This window comes from Rhinopithecus roxellana, chromosome 11 (assembly GCF_007565055.1).
Source record: "Rhinopithecus roxellana isolate Shanxi Qingling chromosome 11, ASM756505v1, whole genome shotgun sequence".
NCBI lineage: Eukaryota > Metazoa > Chordata > Mammalia > Primates > Cercopithecidae > Rhinopithecus > Rhinopithecus roxellana.
The window spans coordinates 9,099,945-9,121,764 of record NC_044559.1 but is presented as its reverse complement, the minus strand read 5'-3'; the positions used below and the strand labels follow the sequence as shown (position 1 = coordinate 9,121,764).

Here is a 21,820-nt window from a genome sequence, read left to right as displayed (position 1 = left end):
CAGGAGTTTGAGACCAGCCTGGCCAACATGGTGAAACCTCGTCTTTACTAAAAATACAAAAATGAGCCTGCCATGGTGGGGAGCACCTGTAGTCCCAGCTACTTGGGAGGCTGGAGCAGGAGAATCATGGGAACCCAAGAGGTGGAGGTTGCAGTGAGCCGAGATTGTGCCACTGTACTTCAGCCTGGGTGACTCTGTCTCAAAAAATAATAATAATAATAATAAAGGTGTAATAAGGGATGATCTTCTGCTTGCACAAATTTAGGAAGTTAATGTTGGCTTGAGGAATATAAAGATTGATCAGTCACCTTGCCACAACCAAGAAAGTGCCTATTAACACTCAAATATCAGATTTTCAAACTCTGATCTTAAATAATATTTGCAAAGTCCTGTTTTGTATTGACTAAGTAGAATTAACAGTAATATTGATGGAAGAAAAGTGACAAAACACCAAATAACACAGTGATATGGGTAAAATGTCTTTGAGAGACTGGTTTCTTTAGAACCTTCATAAATTTATTGAAATTTTGAGAATGTTTTCATATTTCTTTCTATGGTTGTATTGATATTTACAGAGTTAAATGAGAATGCAGCACAAAATTCTCAGTTCCTTTATTATTTGAGCACCGCAGAACCAGTGTGACCCCATAAACTAGCATCTCGTGGAATGTCTACACATGAACAAAGTTCTGCTCACCAGTCTACAGTAGGGTTAATTCAGTGGGGTGGAGATAGGAATGGATAAGGAACAGGTAATAAGTCTCATCAGCAATGAATTTTTATAGAGTCTAGTTCTTTTCTGTACATAATCTATGTAAGAATTCTCACTTTGTTAAGGCCTGTGGTGTAAGCCACTTACATGATTTGCTCATTGATGACATCTATAAACATATAGTTATTTAGGCATTTGAATGTATGAGTCAAATAAAATATCTAGTCAGATGTTTATTAAAAGCAAACTCAGAAGAAAAATAATTTAGTTTGTCAAGATTGATTAAAATCTGAGGTAGTGAACAGGGAATTTAAACATATGTTAATGAGAAAATGCCAATTAAAATTTGTGAATTCTATCGCTAATAAGTGAATTTTTTCCCCGGTAAATCCCTTCTGGGCTTACTGTGTTTAGTTTTTGTCAGTGTCTCATAAGAAGGCTATTTTTATTTCTATCAGAGAGACACCTACGATGCCTTGGATAATCAGGATGGATGGGAATGAGGAGCTTGAGAATTCCTTAAGTTCGCCTCTTACCCTGGCTGGAAAGTGGCAATGATTTTCATCAGTCATGCTCTAACCTAGAAAGCCAGAAATCCAGGAACTTCCCTTTTTCTCAGTGTCTCCAAAGGTAAAATGGATTGGGCAATTCCTGATCCCATTCTACCACATATACTATATTCATGGATGGCCCCTGGCCTAGAACTTTGAGGACTTGGGGTGCAGATTCAGTGTTTGCAAAGTTTGAGCAGCCACCTGTGAGGTTATTGCTATGATGTCTTCTGTTTGTTTGTTTGTCTGTTTTCATTCCACCTCAGCAGGAGTTTATCCTCTTGCTGCAGCCCAGGGCAAAGGAGTGGCATGCTCCATAGGAATGCCTTCAGAAGGACACCCCCGTCACCCCGAAGTAGGCTAGGCGGAATTGTGGGACCAGCATATCAGCAACTCGAAGAATCAAGGATCCCAGACCAGGATACGATACCTTGCCAAGGGTAGGTCTCAAAACAGCAGTGGAATTTAGGGAAGGTGTCTTTAATGCCATAGCTTTCAATTACGTTTTATGTTCCTTAGGGTTTTATTCATTCGTTTATTCATTAACTAGCTATATATGCTTACTGCCATCTTTGTTCTCCAAAAAGTGAACCAGCTTTAAAGTATAGGTGTGATGGAAATAGGTATCAGAGAAACATTAGATTAGAAAGAAATATAACTAGGAAGAAAGTAAGTGTAGATATCTAGGCAATATGTTATTAGATCATTTGCTAATACAACTGGAAATTTCTCTTTGATTTAAAAAATCAAAGGAGGATTACAGTGTTCCTTCATCTGCAGATTAGAAAAAGGACTTAATTCTCTGATAAGTATTGTGAACAATACACTAAACAATAACTCATGGCATATATACAGTATCTGCTTCCCCTGAGCTTGAGTGTAGAATCTGGGTCAATCTTGAGAGTGTAAAGTCAAATCACAACTTACTAAAACTCATATCTGCAAGTTATTCATGGTACAGGGGTAGAAGGATGGGCTTTGGACACCATCGCTGCTACTCTTTACAGTGCAAAAGATATCCCTTCCTCTGGTGGACACAGATCCATAGAGGCGTCACCACCATCAAAGCATGGTGAGCTGAGTACAGGATGAATGTTAGCCATTATTCACGTAGTTGGCATAAACTGCCCAACTAAACATGTGATCCTCACTTAAACTGACTGGACTTCAAATCCCATCTCTGCTCCTCACTACTAGTGTGACTTTGAGAATATTTTATGATGTGGTCTTAGATGCTCTTATCTATAAATTGAGAAAAATAGACCAGACACTGTGGCTCATACCCATAGTCCCAGCACCTTGGGAGGCTGAGGTATGCAGATCACTTGAGCTCAGGAGTTTGAGACCAGCCTGGGCAACATGGCAAACACCGTCTTTACCAAAAATACAAAAAATTAGCTGGGCATGGTAGTGTGTGCCTGTGGTCCCAGCTGCTTGGGAGGCTGAGGTGGGAGGATCCCTTGAGCCCTCGAGCCTCAGAGATGGAGGCTATAGTGAGTGCAGATGGTGCTACTGGACTCCAACCTAGGTGACAGAGAGACCGTATCTCAAAAAAGAAAAGAAAAATACAAATAATTGAGCAAAATAATATCAACGCCCTGAAGATTGTTGGGCAGATTTAAAACAATCATGTGTGTAAAGACTTTGTAGTAGACACATAGTAAGCAGAGAAATGGTACTGGTATTCATCATTACAGTAATTGTTATAATTTTTTCAATAATTTCAAGAGCAATGCAATCAGAGTTTACTCTAGAAATTTCAGAAATCAGTTCCCTCACTCAAGCCAGATTCTCGTGGCTCTGTTTTTATCTCTCTGAATGAGCCAGGCCAGGTTTCTATGCTGCTTTGACCTGGATGATTTTTCCAGACTGTCTCTATCAGGCTAAAGACCAAAACAGGGGGTAGGTCTAGCACAGAATCTCACGTTTCTCTTTTCATATGGGAATGGGATATATGGAGCAGTGTCTTGTCTAACAAAGTTCAGCAACAGATTTCTTTAGGAAAACTAGAAGACAGGAAATAAATGGCTGGTGGCTAGGTTTATAATTTTGAAGCAATTCCAGATGGACTGTAAAAGGCATTTGGTACAGATTTAGGGTGACAGTTGCAAAGTAAACATAACAGCCAAGGGGTTCAAAATGTATGATGCGAGTCAAGAAGCAGTTTGCATTTCTCTTGGTCTTATCTGTGGAACAGCAGGCTTGCATTTAACCCATAATTATAATTGATCATGTTTCATAGTGCCTTTTCTATATAAATGACTAATGATGCCTCTTGCTAATGAATATGACTATATACATGTACATAAAATCCCTGGGATGAATGTTACAAGAACAAATGAGGGAAAACCAACTTCAGAGATTTTGTGAGTGGACAAAAAACCCAGCCCATGCTGCTTTTTTTTTTTTTTTTTTTTTTTTTTCTATTGGGCACTGTTATGACCATCATTCCATATGTTCAAGGAGTAAGGGTGCTTGGAGCCTATGCCAGGCTCAAGCTTGAACCATGCACATATCATCAGGGGCTCAGAGATCACATTACATGCTGAGGCAATGCTTTGTTTTTTTAACCTCCTAGGAGACTCACACTTATTTTCTGCGTGGTGGTAGTTTTGTTTTGGTTCAGTCACTATTGGGTTGGAATATTCTCTCCAGCTGCTTGGCCACAGGTATTTTCCCATGTGTGATATCTACCAGATGTTGATAAATGGTGACTCTAAGCGTAAGTCACTTTGTGCCCAGCACAATGAATCTCAGGGAGCAATCTCATTCTCAGTTCTTATAAACAGCTATTTTCCACTCCCAGGGGGCTGACTGTCTCTCTGAACTGCAAATGGGATTGGCAATAGAATTTCACAGCTAAAGGCCATCTTTAAATTTGGCCCCAGCCTGGAAGAGGGGGAAATGAATTTGCAAGAGCCATCAGCTATCTGCTGCTTGTTTACCAAGCAAGTGGGCGCTGTCTATGACAGTTAGGCTCCCAACGTATGTGGCTTCTTTCCTTGGCAAGAACTTCCACCCAGCTTGAACGTAATGTCTATCTTACTGTGGCCTGGGGAAGGAGTGAGGTGAAGAGGAGATTCTTGAGGAAACTTTGTCATGACTGGAGCCCTGGTCAATGACAGCCATGGTAATGGCTCAGAGAGTTTAAAGTGTATCATGTCAGGAAAATCAAGCTAATATATTCATATGCCAGACAAAAAGAGATGGAATCACAAATGTTAGATTCACATCTTAGAAGTAGATAAAATTCAAAATATACTGAATACCTACCACACCTAGCTAGCAACTTTATATACTTCTCTTCAGTTATTCTTTAGAAATATTATGGATAAGCACACTAAGGATATCAGAGTTTAAATGGCTAGCCCAACGTGACATACACAGTCCCATGTAAAAGATCTGCGATTGAATACTGGCTTTTCTGACTAAATAAACCACTAAATCAACAAGAAATGTGAAGAAAACCACATTTATGGCTGATGACTTGTAAATGGAGTATCTAATTTTATGACTTCAGAGGAAAGTGTGGATTCCTTCAAAATAGTCTGTTCATTCATTGCCATGTGACCTAGGAACTGAGAGGGTTTGGAGTCTCCTAGAGAAACACAAATTCCTTAGCATGACTCATGAATGACTGGGAACCAAATCAAGTGACTAATACTTGGAATCTTTCTTCTTTAAAAGAATGCTTCGACTCACATGGTTACAGACAAGATGCATTTGTATTTTCTTTGTTGAGGATGACAGGAAGACTGGCCCAAAACGAAATGACAAGCTCGTGGACGGAACTTGTGGAAGCATCATTGGCCCTCAAGGGATACAGAACTTTGAATCCTCTGCCTCAGAAATTACATCTAGAAATTTAGCTCTCACTTAAACTTCTGCTGGAATACCAGTGCTGGGACACTCATAGCACCTCTGTGGGGGCGTGAGGCTTGCCACTGTGTCTCTAGTAGAACAGGGCAGAGACATTATTTCAATTAGTCCTCAGAAAAATTCCCCTTCCCTCTGAGCAATCAAGTTAGTGTTACTACCTGATTGTTTTAATTGATGGCAAAATTAAAGTGAGGCTGCCATTTACCTGAGATTCCAGAGCATATAGTAATTTTGGAACTTGAAATCATGTCTAATTCAAAACAAAATCACAGTTAGGAAAGTTCTCATTGTTTACAGCTCATCTTCATGTCATGGTAACATTTTAAATTTTGGTTGTTGCCAGGCATGTGTTCAAAGCCTGACTTGGGAAATGACACATAATAGTCCACTGCAATTCCTCTTTCTCATCTAAATCCTTTAGTCGGACCTCTGGCAAATGAGAAGAATGCTCAAAGTTTGGCGTGAATTGCCTTTGATTATGTCTTAGTCATGCCACCTAGTTGACTTGTTGAATTTACAATTTAAAAACATTCTCTAAGATATTTGCATCTTTATCCAACTGTTTAGATCCAACTGTAAGAATTTTTACCTATCACCATCGCGTATCAACTTACCAGATTCTACCTACTGGTATACCCTGATGATATTTATGTGAAATGCTATCCTGGCTACATTTCTTGTCCCTGTTTCACTGGTGAACCTCACAGGCAGACTTTCTATATTTTCATACATACAAATCATGCTAACAGGATGGTGCTGAGAGCAAAACAAAAGCCTGAAATTTGTTTCCTTACTTCTTGTTGAAAGTGATTATTGATTTGAAGCTTTAGGCTCGTATTTTTAGTTATATAACACTAATGAGAATGGAGTAATATTCCCCAAGAATTTCCAAATATGTAACTGTGCAGTTTGTATGAATAAAGATTACATATCCCCAAAAAGGTATTCTGGTTCACCTTAGGATATATTCATTCATTAACAACCTCTAACATTGACAATAATAATTAGAATAAGACAACTTGGGTTTAAATTCTCTGTGTGACTCTTACTGAAGATATAATTTTGGGAAAATCATCTTAGTCTATTTTGCTCATCCATTAAATATAATAATAAATAAACTACAAGGTTTTTGAAAAATAAAACAAGTTAATTGGAGGTGAAAGTGATTTTTACAAGCACTGTACAGATATTAGCTGTTGTTATTAAGTTTGAAAACAGACATTAAGTAGGATATAAAGGGAGAGTTTACCTTGAAGACTTGTTTACGTATTCATGTGTTCACTCAGTTAAAGTGTATTGATTATCAACTCTGTATTAGGCACAGTAAGAGAGGATGGGACTACAGAGGCCTAAATCTCTTCCCTGTCTGTGTTCACTGTCTGGTGGAAAGACCTCTAATTTGCTCCCAATCATGTCCTTACAATAAAGATTTGTATTTAGTATGCAACACACTGCATTGCAATTATTATCTACATATATAGACATGATTTTCATTTACATAATAATGGAAGTCAAGGAAATGAGATTTATTGTATGGAAGGTTGATATGTTTAAATTGTGTCAAAATTTGAATGTTTAACATTTAAATTAGGGACAAATAACTAAGAAATAGAATAAAACACTACTGTTCAAGTTCCAAAACCCCATTTCTATAAATCTGCTATATACCTGTCCCATTTTCTGTCACTGAACAGCACAGAGGAGAAAGATTTACTAGCCCTGAACAGGCAAGAAGGGAAGTTAGAAGATTCTGCTATATTCAAATGACTTGCAATGGCATATTGGCATTCTTGACAAGTCCTTGCCATGGACCAAAGAACTACCTTACTTGGTTTCTTGGTTACTTGGTTGTAAGGAAAGATGCTAGATGCGTAGAAGCCCTATGGAACCCACTTCATATTCAGCCCCAGGCAGGTAGAGGAATCGTTATCCTCCCATTCCCATCTGCTGGCTTGGCAATCTGGCAGTGAGGTGGTTCCTATAGAGCACAGTGCCAGTGGAAATTGGATTTGGATCCCCTAAAATCAGTGTGAAGCAGAAAAACTTGTGATTGTAGTACCTGGATGCTTAATATTGGGCTTCTTGATTGGCTTCAACTAGGGTGGCCACAACAAGTCTACTGGACTAACCCAGGGCTGAGAGGGTGGTCGAGTTGATGGAGTGGACTAATGCCATTATGGGTGTCCTGTTTGTCACAATGGAAAGGCCACACTTACCTGCTCAATCCCCATTTACTTTGTATTCTAGGATAGAGGTCAGGAAGACTATATCCCACCTGCCTATACAGCTGTGGTGTGTTGAAAGACCCCTGGACTTAAAGTAAGAAGATCTGGGTTTGAGTCTCAGTCTGTCACTTATTTTCTGTGTGACCTTGGGCAAGTCACTTCACCTATCTGAGCTTCAGTTTACTTCTCTGTTTAACTGGGAATCTATTATCCGTCTCATGGGGTTGCTGTGAGAATTCAGTGAGATGGTGCATGTGAAAAGTGCTTTGTGGATTGAGTATTGCTCTAACAAAGCCCAGCAGAAGGCAGAAGGAGTAACACTGTGTTTCTTTTTCAGGTATTCATCCAATGGTTTAAAAACTCAACGAAATACATCAATAAATATGCAACTGCCTTCAAGAGAGACAAACCCCTATTTTAATAGCTTGGAGCAAAAGGACCTGGTGGGCTATTCATCCACAAGGGCCAGTTCTGTGCCCATCATCCCTTCAGTGGGTTTAGAGGAAACCTGCCTGCAAATGCCAGGGATTTCTGAAGTCAAAAGCATCAAATGGTGCAAAAACTCCTATTCAGCTGACGTTGTCAATGTGAGTATTCCAGTCAGCGATTGTCTTATAGCAGAACAACAAGAAGTGAAAATATTGCTAGAAACTGTCCAGGAGCAGATCCGAATTCTGACTGATGCCAGACGGTCAGAAGACTACGAACTGGCCAGCGTAGAAACCGAGGACAGTGCAAGCGAAAACACAGCCTTTCTCCCCCTGAGTCCCACGGCCAAATCAGAACGAGAGGCACAATTTGTCTTAAGAAATGAAATACAAAGAGACTCTGCATTGACCAAGTGACTGGAGATGTAGGAATCTGTGCATTCTATGCTTTGCTCAACACGAAAGAGAGGAAATCAAATACAAATTATTTATATGCATTAATTTAAGAGCATCTACTTAGAAGAAACCAAATAGTCTATCGCCCTCATATCATAGTGTTTTTTAACAAATATTTTTTTAAGGGAAAGAAATGTTTCAGGAGGGATAAAGCTTACCATTAAAGCTTTGGGGTAGAATTCTGAATCCAATTTCAGTTAGTCCCAATACTGTCCTCTTAGGCTCTTAGAAGATGTGGGCAATTCAGACCCTTGGCCCCACAAGTGCCAGTGTCTCATTAAAACACACTGGTTGCAAAAGAGGAGAGCTGCATCCTGCAGGTGGATGCGCCAGTGAGCAGGTGGCCCTTGCCATTTGGCTTGCCAGTCCCAAGCCCTAAATTTCTATTCACCCAATAGCCTCATCACAGATTATGTCATGTCGAGAAATGTAGTGTTTTCTATTTGATTTTTGGAGAATGCCACAAAAGACTCTGCAATGGGAAGGAGGACAGGAGATAGAAGGAGAAACCGGAGGCAATCTTAACTACTCTTGTGTGCCACCTTCCTCTGAGATTTGAATGCACAGATCTCAGCTGGAGGTATGAAATTATTACAGAAAAAGAGACAAACAAGTCACTATGTCGTGTCACTAAAATCATTCTAATAGAAATGTTTTTCCTTGAGATTGTTTAGAGGCTCTGGAGGAGCGTTTCTCAGTTTTTGTGTGCCTGTGTGCACATGTGTGTGCGAGCGTGTGTGTGTGTGGACTTGCTCACGCGGACACATGTGCTGTAAGCACATGTGTTCATTGTGCGTATGTGTGTGCATGTGTGCGCATATTACGCTTGCTAAAATTTGTTCTGAAACATCAGGGAATCTAATATTCAGAAAAAGTATTTCCCTCTTAGATCTGTTCACTTTAAATTTTTCCATTAAGTATAAAGTTCAGTTAGTTCTTAAATCAAGGTCACTTGCATGGTGGGGTCGTATAAAACTCTTGACACTGTCTAGACCATTTTCTGATGTGAATACTTTTGAGAGGATCAACTATTGGCTCATTAATGATATCAGTATCATAAGGTGAGTTAATTGAGGGTGTGTGTTTATTTTGAATCATGCCTACTTAAATTATTAACACAAGACAATTAACAAATTGACAGTTATCATTTGCTTTCTCATCATCCTCATTGCTATTTATTTTATAGCAAGTCTACTACATGTGGACCAAGGCTTTGGCTTCTGTGGTTAGTATGGGAAGAATAAATTGTTGAAATAATAAAACCCAGACTATTCAGTTCACAAGAAGCCCCCCAAAAGAACAGTAAATTGTGTTGTATGTTCATTTGGAATAAAGCAATATTTTTACCACTGCTAAGGTGAACTGAAACCTCTCCTGAAGATTTGTCTGTTTATTTACCCTCACTTTCATGGGACATATGAGGAAATTAGTGTTCACATACCCAGTCTTTTTTCAATTATTGGTGGTGTTGAGTTGTTATGTTTACACTGTTTTAAATAAAAAAGCACCGTATTTGAAAGCATAAAAGATTTCTTTTACTGCAGTTTGGGAAAACCTTGGTTAAAATCTCTTGGTGGAAGACACATTCCATGGAAAAGGAATATAACTATTTCTGAGTCAAGCAGTAAATATATACAGTTCTTATTTCAGGTTAAGTTGTTTCTGTTGAAAATACGTTGCAAATTGCTGTTTCGGAACATCCGTTATTAGTAGACATATTGTCATGTATTTATCAGAACCACTTAATAGAAATTCAAAGTCTCAGATGTTGAAACACTTTGGTAAAAATGCACTTTACATTTAACAAAATGTTGTGTGATATTTATTATTTGTTCTGTTATAGTTCCATTGTTTTGAATATGGAGGTGATATTGGTAGAATTTCAAAAGATTATTATAAATTCGTAATGTCTAGATCATCTAAGTAAATTCGTAATGTCTAGATCATCTAAGTTCTCATTTAAAAATATATCTATGGGAACATTTTAGAAAATGGTCTTAGAAACTAACAGGTCTATAAAAACCCGATAAGTTGGGCATCCAATATGTCATCGTGTTGAAATTTATCACAATTATCAAACAACTGGAAGGCCTCACAACTTTGTTGAAGTCAACCTTGTTCTTGTTTTGTTTGTTTTGCTTTTGTTTCTAACTAAAATGTTGTACTTGCTTATCTGGAAGATTGGTTCTGAATTTACCATTAAGAAGTTATATGCTGTGCGACTCACTGCAGCTATTCTAACATATTGTTTACACTGAAAACAGTAAGATTGTCCATGAAACTTATGTCTTGGTCCAACCCCTTTTTTAAAAATATGAAAAACTGTGTTATGTGACTATAACCCCACCCCCATATATTCTAAAAAAGCATTAATAATCTGGCAAATCTGCTGGATGTCTGATACAAAGTTCAGAGATACAATTACTCCCTTAATTAGTAGTCAAGATAAAATCCTCCATAAATAATCTGTATTAATGGTTACTTTTTAGTGGTCATTTGTCTCCTTTAGGAATATAAGGCTTTCCTGTGAAAAGTATCCAAGCTCAAAATTTACATCCTTGGGCGCCAGCTGACCAGTGCTGATGGCATCAGTACTTTCAAAGTGAATCTAACATGGAAAACACCTGGAGCCATCAGTACTTGATCCTTCAAGCTCATGTGCTTATTTCAACAAAATACATTTGATTTTGCTTCATTTTCCTTGTCTTTATTATGTGAATATATATTTGGAAATTTGTAATTAAATACACTACATATTTATTATTTGCTGGAGAATGGATGGTACCTGTTATTTTTTTACTTTGACTCATTTTCTGATATCCCTTTTGTTTTGTAAAGCATATGTTATTCTCATTTGCCTGTGACTACTGTGGGATGCAATTCAAAATATGTGAGTAATCTTATAATGATGAGAAATAGTAGAAATGACTTTGGAAATTTAGCATCAAAATTTTTTTCCTAAATTTCGTATGTACATTAAATGCTCTGTGTTTTACACTCTAGCCCAATATCTGCCTTGCTATGGGTTAAAACCTAAATATTTGTAAATTTATCACACCTCCAATGATTAACATTTCTAAGTAGCAATAGCAAGGTAATAGCAAGGTAGGAGGAAGAGTGTTGTATAGGACTTCACAAGTTAAACTGTATTGATCATAGTAACAAATCAGACCTACCAAAAAAGAGAACAGAAGAGGCAAGCAGACTTCAAGAGAATGCCCATTGGCTTCTGGATTGAATGACAGCTATAATTTGAGTGGGGCCTCGGCTGCCCATGGCTAAGGCTGTCAGTAACCAGATCTCTACCAGAATATGTCTGATGGATGCCGCAGTCATGCACATCTATCGTGCAGTATGGTGCTATAGGGAGCACTGACTTCCTAAGTCTGTGTGTTGGGGCACAGGGAATAGTGATCCCTTTGATTCCAGCCCCACAAACCAGAAAATACTGCACTGAAACAAGTGCTATGAAACATCTTTCAAATAAGTATGTAACCAACCTAGGAACGCAGTAAGAGGGGTGGGATTTTTATTTGATCTTTTGGTACCTGGGAGACATTTTATATGTAAAGAATACTTTTTTATTATTATTCAAATGTATAGATTTGGTGTTTTCAATGGATAGCATGTCTATACTGTGTTTGTACTCTTATCTTCAGAAATTCAATCCTCATCTAGGCAAAACCAGCACAAGGTTTCCAGGCTGTTCTCAGTTTTAAATGCATCCCAATATGCCCTGGGAAATGAAGCCTTTAAATAAGCTTTATGTCATCCTAGTTTATTATTTCTTTCCCTTTTAAAGAAATAGTGAGGGTAAAAGACAAAATTCACTCCTTTAGAACCACAACATTCTCTTATAATCTGTTTCCTACTGTAACCACACATACATGCGCACACACACATACACATATAAATGTATATTAAATTCATGAGTCGAATACCTTAGTAGTTTTATTTTGTTTAATTTGACAAACATCAAAGTGATTGCCTCATGGAATGCCAATGAAATCAAAGCATTTAAAGACAAGCCAACTTGGCAACATTTTGATCATACAGGCATTTTTCAGTTCCTTCTCTTTCTTAGGCAAGCAGAAATAATCTTGGGTTAGAAAATTCACAAGATCCTAGAATAACATCTCTGCTAGATTATCTCTTAGAAATGAACATCAAAAATGAGTGTAAATGATTGTTGTCCTTGTATGTATAATGTTCTCAAATATATTTTTTTTATAAATTTAAGCATAACTTCTCCCAGAGGTGCCTAAATAGGTGCCTTTGCTTCTGGTACCCACTAAACTTCAATAAGGACAGTGTGTGTGTTGGAGGAAAGGGGATGCTGAGGGATAATGCTGCATACTCCAGTGAAGATAATAGCAGGGGTAACCAGATGTAATCTTGATAAAATAGAGAACAGGTTTCTAGTACTTTCATAATTTTTTGTCATGAATACCTGTATTGATTGCACGTATACTGTTGACTATGAAAGAATTAATTGTGTGATAGCAAACAATCTCTTATTGTTGGAAATGAATTAGAAAATATTTTCTATTGAAAGTTGTCTTTGTGAAAACTTATACCTTATCTATACATAAGATTAGTTTCATGACCTCATCTGTCAAATAACGTAGATGACCATTTATCTCTGATTTCCCTTCCAAATTGATGGCTTGTTATCCAATCCTTCTAACCCAGACTTTATCTGGTCACCTGTCATCCTTGCACTTGAACATAACTCTTTAAAAAATTAATGGCTGTAAGTCTGTCTCACTAAGGCTCAAAAATAGTTAGAACCTGTATATCTATCAATGGATAATATTTACATTTATAATATCACATTGAATTTCCATGGAAAAATACACAGGATTGTTTTTGTGGTTGTTGTTAATGTAAATTTACCTCAGACAGGTAATAAAAAAAAAGGGATGGACAAGAAAATACCCAATTCTAAAGCTTGAAAACAAAGGCCAAAATTTGCCCCAGTTTTTTTTTTTTTTTTTTTTTTTTAAGAAAATGTGATGAATTATCAAAAACAGAACAAGGGGCTCTCTAGAGAAGGCACAAGACCTTGAAGATGTCCTTCTCTTACAGAGGCAGTGGACACACCCTCATTAGATATTCACAAATACAAGATACTTATTAATATTCTCAATTATTTGCATATCAAACAATATAAACTCTCCTACCAATAGAGAATAAATTATCTGGAAATATTTTCACATCATGGTTTAAAATAATCCTTGGGAGCAGCATAGACAAAAGCAATGCAGGGTTTACTTGCATATTTAATTTTGATTGTAATTGCTGTTCTTGACAAATTAATATTTATATACTCTTTCAACAGCATCCCAACTAGCACTAATTATTCTACATATAACGTGTCTTGGTCAAGAACCCAAAGTCTGAATTCCTTAGTCTTCAATAAAACAATATGAAATGTTAAAATACTTGACTCAAAGACAGTAAATTTAAGTTAATTTTTTTAAAATTATAAGAAGTCAATGTAGTAGTTTACCAAATTGATTTAGAAAAATATGCAGTTTTTACTTGTTTTTGATGTATTTAGAGGTCTGATGAACCCTTCATACAACTTTGTTATATACCACACGGATGCTTTCCTTTCTGAAATAAATTTAAATTTAAGGGCTCTGCAAATCACACACACACAGGGCACACAGCACACATGGTGTGTTGAAACTTGATGACATAGATGACCTTGGATTCAGATATTTTTCATAGAAAGTCTATGCATGCAGCGAGAAAGTATAGTGGTTACTGCTAAAAGTTTATTCTTCACAGCCTGCTTTTGATTCTTCTCTTATCAATAAAAGTCTGGAGAATAGATAACACATTTTTTGAAACTGATACAAATAGAACATGACAACTCACCTTAAACATTACTACACACTTGCCGGTGGCCACTGTGTATATTTTAAATATAGCTAGAGAGAAATGCCGTGTCTCTCTCTCTTTCTCTCTCTCTCTTTTTTTTTTTTTTTTTTTTTGAGACGGAGTCTCGCTCTGTCGCCCAGGCTGGAGTGCAGTGGCGCCATCTCGGCTCACTGCAAGCTCCGCCTCCCGGGTTTACGCCATTCTCCTGCCTCAGCCTCCCGAGTAGCTGGGACTACAGGCGCCCGCCACCTCGCCCGGCTAGTTTTTTTGTATTTTTTAGTAGAGACGGGGTTTCACGGTGTTAGCCAGGATGGTCTCGATCTCCTGACCTCGTGATCCGCCCATCTCGACCTCCCAAAGTGCTGGGATTACAGGCTTGAGCCACCGCGCCCGGCCCTACTTTTTTTTTAATCATACAATTGTACACTCTAAATCAAAATGAGTTCCCTAGTTCTTAATCATTAACAGACTTTATTAATCCATTTGGCCAGGTTTTAAATAAAGAATGTAAATCACACACAGAATACATGAAAAATGGTAACCAGAATATTTTCAATTGTCATTTTAAAAACAATTTCTGGGAAACAGTATCTCATGCCTCTGATAACAAATTTGTTTAAAACAGTGTACATGTAGCTCTATTTTCTTCAAAGAACCATTTCAAAATGGTATCTCCTGCACTGAGAGGATATGAAGGCTATGGAAAATATATTGGATGTATGGCCCTCAACAACTTTGTAGAGTTTACTTTTACTATGGCTGCATTTTGTTTTTTGGGGAGATATCTCATACTGCTTATTAAAAGATGTGAATGTAATCATCAATTTGCATCTTGACTTTGTCAAGTAAGATTTTATCTGTGGAGGGACTCCTTGGCCACCGTTTCCCAATCTTATCTTCTCAGTAGTCTTTGCCAAAGCTGGATGCTCAGCTTAGGTTGTATTCTTACTGCATTCACCTCTTATGTCATTTCCTCTTTATTAAACAGGGAACTTTGGGCTAAGATAAGAAGCTAATGTGATTTTGTAGAGAAAGATAGCTTTGTTCATTTGAGTTGTGTTAGTAGAGGGATAAATTAGGAACATTTCAAATGTAGATGATAATAAGGTTCGTGACTTTAGCCACTATCTTCTCATATACAGACATAAACCTAGGGCCCTTTAATTTTCCTTATGTTGTTAACAGACTTTGTAATCTTCTTAGAATTGTTTCTTACAGCAATATTTTCCATTTTATAAGAGAAAGACAAAATCATCCATTTGCGTAAAAATAAATAAACAAACAAAAACCACATAATCATTATTTAAACAATGAATAAAAAATAAACCAATAACAATGTGTGTAAGGGCTTCAAATTAAAATTATTAAAAATTAAATATAGTCTAAGTCTAAAAATATTGTAAGGAAATGTGAGGCAAATGTTCTGCACAATAAAGTCTGTTTTTAAAAATATCTCCTCCATGTAACTACACTCTTTTTTCTATACTGATATTTTATTTTTTTAAAGAATTGTCTACTGGGCATTAAGTATGCCTGTTGAGCTCTAACATTTAAATATACTAAGTGTCCAGTTTTTCATACCTTCAAATTTAACACAATATTTATGAAAATCTGAGTTTAAGTTGGAAAAAAATTACAAATCTGTAAAAAGAAATCATTAACTTTAAACCTGTCCTTATTTTCTCACTGACAACTTTCACTGAAGGCTCCCATCTTTTAAGCTAAACATAGGAGAAGATCTGAATCAAATATAAGGGCAGATGTAAATATATTTTGAAAATTAAAATGTGTAGCACAGACACAAAGAGTTGCAATTTTTCTTGGGTCCAAATGACCTAATAGCTGAAAAGCATGCAACAAAGTTTGAGAAATGGGGCATCCTTTTGTCAAAAAAAAAAAATAAATAAATAAATAAAAAAGCTTATCTAGCAGATTTCAGCTTAAAAAAAAAAAAAATGAAATGAATAAGCACTACTGTGAGCCCTTTCTCCAGGCAAAAAGAGACAGGAATGTGATTGTATAAACATTTCCATAATATATAAAGTGAATCAATGATTTTCTTTTCACACTTTTAAAATCTTATTTAAAAATTGTCACTGAGAGTGTGAAAAAAGTCAACCATTAATTCACCATGCTAAAATCATAGTAACTTGTATCTTTGTATATTTTTTCTCATTTTCCAAATATGGGCATACTTTTACAAAATTACTTTCCTACTGTGTTGTATTATAAATTTAAAAAATTATATGTCATATTGTCCTATGGCAATACATTGTCTTTATAAACATTTTATTGAAGACTGCATAAATTCCAGTTTGCTTTTATATTATGACTTATGTAGACATTCTATTATTATTTGATACAAATTCACCCAATTTATTTACTACCATAACTAACCCCACAATTAATATTACAACACACATTACTTTTTTTTCTGGAAAGAAACTGCAGATCTATAAACACATTTCATAAGATCTGTAAAGACCTGAAATTGTAATTCTTGTGTATAGGTTAGTGAATGCATTTTCTTCTTTTTTGTGAAGTGGAAAGGTCTATAACAAAAAATTACAACAAGTTTTTAAAAAATAGGTGAATCTCAATGGTTAAGAGTATTTTATTTAAGTAATTTCCTAGTCATACTTTGCAAGAAGTGGTACAGCTGGGTCAAAAAGTATGACCATTTTGAAATTCATTTTAGATACTACTCAATTGTGTTCTGGAAGTGGCTAATATATACCGTTTTAACATTCATTGAGCCTTTTGTTTATTTTGTATTTACTTTGCTTAACAATATAATGTGTTGTGGTTAAAATGCAATTGATTTGGAATAGTCAGAAATGCATTACTTTAATAAAGCTTAATTTTATTTTTAATTAAAAATATTACATGTTTACATATAAAATATATGAGAAGAAACGTTTTAGAATGACCAAACTATAATCACCATTAATATTTGAGCACATTCCCTTCCAATATTTTTTATTGAATATATACTTACTGTGTGTCTCTTATAAAATTGCAGTCATCCTAGTATTTAAAATATTTTATCCCACTTTATTAACTTTACATACAGTCCATGACAATTTTCTTCACTGGTAAAGTATCTTTATACATATGCTTAATGGCTATGCAAGTCATTATATGCATACATTATATGCATAAGCACATTCATATTTCAAAGTGTTCTCTTAACATTGATCCTATAATATATTATTAAACTGATTTTAAACATTTACTACCTTTGACTTATGTCAGTATTTAATAATCTATTTACACACATATACATTAATCTTTTCTGGACATAAACATAGATAGACAAAGATATTTGGTTCTCCCACAGTATTAATTTTGTTTTTAAGCATCTTCCTTGGTGGATTTAGATCACCAATTTTATAATATTTTGCTAAGATAGACAGACAGCTGTATTTTTAAAAAATCCCTAGAGAAGCCACTGCACCGCTGACTAAATTTATACCTCCTAATTCAGACTGTAAGAAGAAGGAAGAGGAGAGGGGAAGAAGAGGGGAAGAAGAAGGTTTTTTAAATGCCATCTATCTTGGAATAAGGAAGAAGTGACATTATTATACAGGAAAACCATTTGAAAGAACTGTGAATACGCATGGCACTAGATGTTTTGCATACATTAACTTAGTCATCATAACTTTATAAAGTATGCATTCACTTTATCCCCATTTAAAGATAAGAAAACTGAAGTACAGAGGCTTTAAAAAACATGCCCAAGCTTATACAGATAAAAAAATTGTAAGGGACTGCATTTCCACCCAGAATCCCTGTAGCCTTCCTTTATATTTTCTCATCATTATTATTTTTTTTCTTGTAAATTTCTGATAGTGATCCTTTAAATGTTCAAGACAGGTCAGAATCCTCAGGGTTAAGCGAGGATGATTCTGACCCTAGTTCAACAATTCCATAGATTGGCTAGAATGAGGGCAGACCACATAAATAATAGATGGAACCAGATGCACCCAATTATGTGACTTACTGGAAGTTCTGACATACAGAACAGAGCTATCAGAAATTTAGCAACATTGCTATTTCTTGTCCCAAATGTGACAGGCAGCAGTGCCAGAAAGAAAGCCAGAAGAGCCATATCCATGGCAGTCACTATACCCATTGCTCCCATCATGGGAAGAATAAATATAAAATGGCAGTGCTCAGGTCACCTGCTTCAGCCCTCTAAGAACCAATACCATGGGTGGTTCCACTTCCCTGCTCATTCACTTCAAGGTGCCAAGTCACTGAAATACTGTTATAAATTTATACTAGTCATCCCTCAAACCTATGATCAGAAAAAAAGGAATTTGTGTGCAAGAATATGGTCAATAGAAGAAATAAAGAAAATTCACTTGACCTCTTCCACAACCACCATTTTGAGACACAAGCCCTGGAGAAATATCTGCACAGACAAGGCAGGGAGATCATAAAGTATCTCAGCGGGAAACTGTGAAGCCATTCGTAGGCATAAACAAGGCCAAACGTATCACTTTCAATATAAAGAGGTCATGACTCCTTTCAAAATGAGATTTACTCTAGTGTTGCACCTTAGAAATTATCTCCTCTTCCACTAAAATATAAGAAAGTACGTACTCAAAAATGAGACAAAAGGCTAAGGTCAGTGGCTGACAGTAAAAAAGAGAACATATTATATAAGGAATAAAGTTAATACATTTTTAAAAAAGAAACAAAGCAGAAATGAAATTTGACAGAATTAGTAAAAAGGAAAATTTTCAATAGAATACCATGCCCCAGTAGAATGGAAGTTAAGAATCAGGAAGCTATCTAAATTTCGACTCTTCTTACCTATTGTTGATTTACAATATTTGTCTCAAAATTTTTAAATAATAAAAAATAACTTAAAAATGTTAAAACACCAAACAAAAATAATTCAACTCTACTAAATAACAAATGTCAAAGGGGAAATAAAAGTTTCAGTTAAAGGAAATTTGGAAAATAAAAAGGAAGACAAAAAATGTTTAAAACCAGCCAAAGTGATACTCAGTGGAATTCTCAGAGTCTTAAACAATTGGACAGAAAATCGAATATGGGAATACGGGGCTGAATTATTCTGGGCTCTAAGGCACCATGGTTCTGAGGGAATGGAGTAAGGAAAGCAAGGATGAAGAAACCTCAGAATTCAACATTTAGGCAGGAAAGGGCTGGGGAGATAGACTTTGGTACTTCTAGAAGATACCATCAATAGTGCTATCAAAAAGGACAACTCTCCCCTCAGCGGCTGAATACCATCTAGCCTTGCCTACCTTAAATGTGCTCAGAACACTTACATTAGCCCATGGTAGGGCAAAATCGTGCAACACAAGTCCTATTTTATAATGAAGTGTTGAATGTCTCATGTAATTTATTACATACTGTATGGAAAGTGAAAAACAGGATGGCCATATGGGTACTAAAAGTATGATTTCTACTGAGTTCATACTGCTTTCACACCATTATAAAGTCGTGAAATGCTACACGGAACCAATGTATATCAGGGACTGTATATCAATATGTTAAGTATATAATATATGATTAATAATATATGTTTTATATATGCATTATATATAACATAATTATAACACAATATAATACATAATTAATATATACACACACTTAAATATACACATACATACATAGGACTTAACAAATTATATTCTTTCTCTCCGAATTTTGACTTAGGCCCAAAGGTTGGGAAAAATAGTCGGCACTTTACGCTTCCACTTCCTAGAGCAAGCTTTAAGTATCCTCAGAGAGAGATGCCGAATGTTGTTAAAACTATTTCTGCCAGCGTTAGCATTTACACACTATAAAAATGTCAGCTTTGAAAGGGGAGCTAGTTACTTTTGAGAGAATTCTCAAAATTCAGTGTTGTCCTGTTTTTTCTTTTTGTTTTTCTTTTTTTTGAGATGGAGTCTCATATTGCCTAGGCTGGAGCGGGCAGTGGCGCGATCTCAGCTCACTGCAACCTCGGCTTTCCTGGTTCCAGCGATTCCCCTGTCTCAGCCTCCCAAGTAGCTGAAACTACAGGTGCATGCCACCACACCCAGTTAATTTTTGTATTTTTAGTAGAGACAGAGTTTCACCATGTTGACCCGGCTGGTCTCAAACTCTTGACCTCAAGTGATCTGCCCACCTGGGCTTCCCAAAGTGCTGGGTTACAGGCATGAGCCACCCTGCCCAGTCCGATGTTGTTCTGTTTTTCAGTTGAAGAAAAAATGTTTTTCTCTCTCATCACACCAAGTGCTGTGGCATTCAGAGGACCTTTGGTAGGTCCCACGGTATCTGTTCTCTTGAAGAGATCCTGGGGAAAATGAGCTTGCCTGAAACTGAAACTTAGTAGATTGAAGAGACCAAGACATAAGGAGTGGGGACCTATGTGTTTGTCTCGGGTAAGGATGTATAACCCCCTACCTCCATGAGTACCTGAGGTAAGAAAGACTACCTGGAGGAGCAACGTGACTACCAGGATGCTGAAGGAGCTACCTGCTGCATGGGTGTCAGCTATGTCAGATGAGAGGCACTCATAGCTTTCTCCAGGTAGAGCTTCCTCACCAACTCCAAAAAAGTGCTCCACAAGAAAAAGCTCAAGTATTTGTTCAACTGCCTTATTAAAAGCATGGAATCTATGCCTGACCATTTTAGTATTTATTTATTTATTTATTTATTTATTTATTTATTATTTATTCATTTTGAGACAAAGTCTCAATCCATCGCCAGGCTGAAATGCAGTGGTGCATTCTTGGCTTACTGCAACCTCCACATCCCGGGTTCAAGCAATTCTCCTGTCTCAGCCTCCTGAGTGACTGGGACTACAGGCACACGCCACCACACCCGGCTAATTTTTGTATTTTTAGTAGAGACAGAGTTTTACCCTATTGATCAGGCTGGTCTTGAATTCCTGACCTCAAGTGGTCCACCCACCTTGGCCTCCTAAAGTGCTGGGATTACAGGCGTGAGCCACTGTGCCTGGCCTCCATTTTATTCTTAATTCCTCACGTGGGTCTAACTGTAGGGGCAGCTACCATGGCCAGCAAGTGTGAAAGAAGAGAAACAAGGTTGAGGGAAGTCAAATAGTCTCCCCCTTTAGACTTCCAGATCATTTCCCATAAACACTTGGATCACAAACTCTTTTTGTCTTCCTAAGAACATTTGGTATTTCATTATATTAATGTTTGACAGAATCTTCTTTTGGAAAATTGCTATTGTCCAATGTTATTTATAAATATATATGCATACAACCTAAATAAAATACTTGCAAATGGATTACAGTCATGTAATAAAGAGGAAATCACTGTGACAGCATAAGATTTATTTTAATTATTTGAAGACATCTTGGTATTAGTGCTTTTTGTAATATGATTTATCTCCAGAGATAGCAAAAATCGGATATGATTCAACTTCTATTTCTGAAAAAATCATTTAGTTACTTGAAGGGGGTGCATATCTAACAACACAAACTCAATGGTCAACATTAGTCGTAGCAGTTAGACATTGCATTCATTTCCATTAGAATAAAGAACAAGGCCACTTTTCTACTATTATTACTGTTAACTAAGTTAACATAGACGAGCAAGATCTGGCAATAAGAGAGGAATAAGAAAAGAAAAAAGATATAAATGTGGCAAAGGTGGAGTCACAATGATCCAAACGAAAATTCAAAAGTCA

General features: G+C 36.5%; 1 protein-coding gene across 7 annotated transcripts in view; it reads left to right on the top strand.

Moving 5' to 3' along the window:
• Positions 1–9,774, top strand: part of NRG3 (neuregulin 3) — a 1,117,203-nt gene extending 1,107,429 nt beyond the window's left edge. For 2 of the 7 annotated variants that reach the window (XM_030941425.1, XM_030941429.1), the window contains 2 exons: positions 1,533–1,703; positions 7,705–9,773. In XM_030941425.1, the coding sequence (XP_030797285.1) occupies positions 1,533–1,703; positions 7,705–8,212 (679 nt within the window). In that variant the 3' untranslated portion in view covers positions 8,213–9,773. Of the gene's footprint in view, positions 1–1,529; positions 1,704–7,389; positions 7,462–7,704 lie in introns of all 7 variants that reach the window. The other 5 variants (XM_030941423.1, XM_030941428.1, XM_030941427.1 and 2 more) reach the window with 5 other exon arrangements.
• Positions 9,775–21,820: the final 12,046 nt, after the last annotated feature.